Source organism: Podarcis erhardii, assembly GCF_964252035.2.
Source record: "Podarcis erhardii genome assembly, chromosome: 9".
NCBI classification, from domain to species: domain Eukaryota; kingdom Metazoa; phylum Chordata; class Lepidosauria; order Squamata; family Lacertidae; genus Podarcis; species Podarcis erhardii.
In genome coordinates, this window is record NC_138512.1 from 62001440 (window position 1) to 62004797 (window position 3358).

General features: G+C 45.6%; 1 protein-coding gene across 1 annotated transcript; it reads left to right on the plus strand.

Moving 5' to 3' along the window:
- The first annotated feature begins 973 nt into the window (after positions 1–973).
- Positions 974–2228, plus strand: LOC309349346 (putative CENPB DNA-binding domain-containing protein 1). The gene is made up of 2 exons (XM_081875158.1): positions 974–1783; positions 1859–2228. The coding sequence occupies exons 1-2, from the start codon at positions 1301–1303 to the stop codon at positions 2150–2152; spliced, it is 777 nt and encodes a 258-aa protein (XP_081731284.1). The 5' UTR covers positions 974–1300; the 3' UTR covers positions 2153–2228.
- Positions 2229–3358: the final 1130 nt, after the last annotated feature.

Consider the following 3358-nt stretch of genomic DNA (forward strand, 5'->3'; position numbering starts at 1 on the left):
TTCATGGCTGCACACAACCTATACCTTTAAGCTCTTTTCAACTTTGGTTCCTGAGCGATTTTTTTTTTAATTTAAAAAAATTGTTTGCATAAAGTGCTGCTCCAGTAGACTAAACAAATGGAATGGCATGGAGACTTAGGTTATAGGTAGAAGTGCCAAAGTATACAGTATTGAAGCTCTAGTAAAGAAGGAAGGCTAAGCCAATATTTTGGAGAAATAATATTGCCTATTTTCTGCTGTAGCATTAATACATTTTTAACGGGATTAAAACAGCTCCATTGGCATCCCTAGTACAGTAGTGCCCCGCAAGACGAATGCCTCGCAAGACAAAAAACTCGCTAGACGAAAGGTTTTTTCGCCCGCGATTTGCCTCGCAAGACGAATTCCCCTATGGGCTTGCTTCGCAAAACGAAAACGTCTCGCGACTTTGTTTCCTTTGTGTAAAAACCGTTAAAACCAAGGGTGCTTAGCTTGAGCAGCTGCAGTTGCGACTTGACTTCGAGGAGCAACTGTTAGCACGTGGTTTGGTAGCCTTTTCTCAGACTTTGCTCACTTTTGAAGATTTTCCAAAACTTTTCCAGAACTTTTCCAGAACTTCTCTTTCATCCATTTGGTAAGTTAAACTTTTAAAACTTTTTTGGGGGGTTTTGGATTTTGGGTTGGGGTGTTTGGGATTCAAGGACTTGGTGTTGGGAAGGGGTTTGCGATAATCTGGGGGCTTGTGGGCCTTTTTTGGGAATTTTTATGATTTTCTGTGACCACTGGGCCAGGTTGATTTTTTTTGAAAAATTTTCTGAGTTTGAATTTCTGAGTGCTGGCCATGTTGTTATTTTTTGAAATTTTTTTTTGTCTGGGTGGGGAAGCAGTTGGGGAGGGGTTTGCAGCAGTTGGGGAGGGGCTGGGGGAGCAGTTGGGGAGGGGTTTGCAATTTCTGTGTTGTGGGTGGGTTGGTGCGTGTCTGTGGGAGCAGTTGAGGTTTTTGAAGACATTGGTGATTTTTGAAGCTTTTCCTAAACTTATTTTGCAGCCATTTGAGGTTTCTGAGGACGTCGGTGGTTGATTGTTGAAGCTTTTCCAGAACTTCTCTTTCATCCATTTGGTAAGCTAAACTTTTAAAACTTTTTTTTGGGGGGTTGGATTTTGGATTTGGGGTTGGGGTGCTTGGGATTCAAGGCCTTGGTTCTGGGTTTTAATTTCTGTGTGGTGGGTGGCTGGCTGCTTTTGTATTTTTTGGGTTTGAAGCACATCACTGATTTTTTTTTTCTGTTTCTGAGTTTACGAAGGTAGGAGCTGTGCTGCCATGGGACCCAAGAAGACTGCTGCTGCGGTGGCCGGCGAGAGGAAGAAGGAGAAGGTGACGCTGGAAATGAAGAAGGAGATCATCTGGAAGCACGACGGCGGAATGCGTGTGACGGACATCGCCAGGGAGTACGGCAGGAACCCATCGACCATCGGGACCATCCTGAAGATGAGGGAGAAGATCCTGGCGACTGATGCAGCCAAGGGAGTCACCAGGATCGTGAAGAACCGCCCAGCTGTCCTGGAGGAGGTCGAGAAGTTGCTGCTCATCTGGATAGAAGAGAAGCAGCGTGCAGGGGACACAGTGTCTGAGGCCGTCATTTGTGAGAAGGCCAAGGCCTTGCACGCTGACCTCATCCGGGAACAGCCAGGAACCTCAGCCGAGCCAGAAGTCTTCAAGGCTAGCAGAGGTTGGTTTGACCGGTTCAAGACAAGATCTGGCATCCACAGTGTGGTCAGGCATGGAGAGGCTGCCAGTTCTGATGTTCCTGCGGCTGAAGACTTTGCAGCGGAGTTCCTGGAGGTTGTGACGACGGAGGGCTACGTTCTGCAGGCAGAGGCTGCGCAGGAGCAGGCCTCACTGGAAGAGGAGGAAGCAACTGAGGAACGGCTGTCCTCCGAAAGACTGAGGGACATTTGCCAGAAGTGGAAGGAGGTGCAGACTTTTGCAGATCTACACCACCATGAGAAGCACGTGGCACATGACGCTGGGAACTTTTATGATACGAGGGTCATGTCGTCTTTCAGGGAGCTGCTGAAAAGGCGGATAAAGCAGCAGACTATGGACAGGTTCTTGACCAAGAAGCAAAGAGTGGAAGAGGAGCCTTCTTCGAGTGGTCCCCCAGAGTCTTAGAAAATGTACTGTACACTTTGTTGATTTTTAAATGTTTTTCTGTCATGTTTATAAAGTTAATTTATTTTCCCTTCAATTTTTGAACTGCTCTTTACAGTATGTGAGACTTTAAAGAGCAGTTAATAAACTGTTGTTGTACCAAATTTGGCTTTGTTTGGACTTTTTTTGACCATAGGAACGCATTAATTGATTTTCAATGCATTCCTATGGGATTTCGTGCTTCGCAAGACGAAAAATTCGCTAGATGACAAAAATTGCGGAATGAATTAATTTCGTCTTGTGGGGCACCACTGTATTGCCAAGCACAGTTCAAGGGGCTGCTGCTTGGGACCAGGATATCTCAAATCATCAATTCAGACCACCCCATATTTTCAGATCTTCTGCTAAGGCCTATTCTGAAGCCCCTCCCCACCTACTGCCTTGGTAGAGAGCCTGTGACCCTCAGCTACCATGGCCAGTAGTCACAGGTGATGGGAGTTAGTTCATTTGGAGAACCACAGGACCCACTTCTTGAGCTGCCTCACATGCAGCTATTTGGATAGTACACCAAGGGCCCCGAGTCTCCAGCTTCGCTTGCCATCTCCTGTGAGCCTGGAGGTCATGAGAAGAAACTGTCCCAGACCTCAAGTAAACCACACAGGACAACTTGTTTATCAAGCATCCATCCTGATTAGTTTGCAGGGTGGTTAGACAATGTTGGAATCAAAGCAAGAGGGTTATCCTCTGCATTTCCCCATCACTTTCCTTACTGCAAAAAGCTCAGTCTTTGGGAGAAGTGGATTTGTTGAGCAAGACCTTCCACTCAACTATAATTGCATGACCTGAATTTGCTGGTACGTGATTGAATCCAGAAGCAGTCTGGGAGTGCCCACAGATCCCTAGTTAGGCTGAAAGCGTGTTCCACTTTGTCACCACCCATTATTGAGTTTCAAAGAGATTATGAGGAGCCATTATGGACATTCTTTAAATGTTCACTCACACAGCCCAGCACCCTGTGAAGAGATTAAAGCAAGTCCTGGGTTCTTGCCATGTAGTTAAAGTTACCAGCAAATTTCCAAATATGTCTGCACTCATTTTATACATATTACTCCCAAGATAGCCAGGAGCCAGCCAGCATTCACAAAGCCAGTATAGTCTTTATTACACCCATTCTTTAATGTGATAATTTTTTGCAAGTCTTTTTTTCTTTCTTACTGAGCATTTGTA

What these genes read in the sequence shown, in the direction of transcription:
- LOC309349346 (XM_081875158.1), top strand. Translation starts at nt 1,301, where the DNA reads ATGGGACCCAAGAAGACTGCTGCTGCGGTGGCCGGCGAGAGGAAGAAG. An exon ending in GAGAGGCTGCCAGTTCTGAT is followed by an intron (nt 1,784 to 1,858) that starts GTTCCTGCGGCT and finishes CTGCAGGCAGAG; the next exon opens with GCTGCGCAGGAGCAGGCCTC.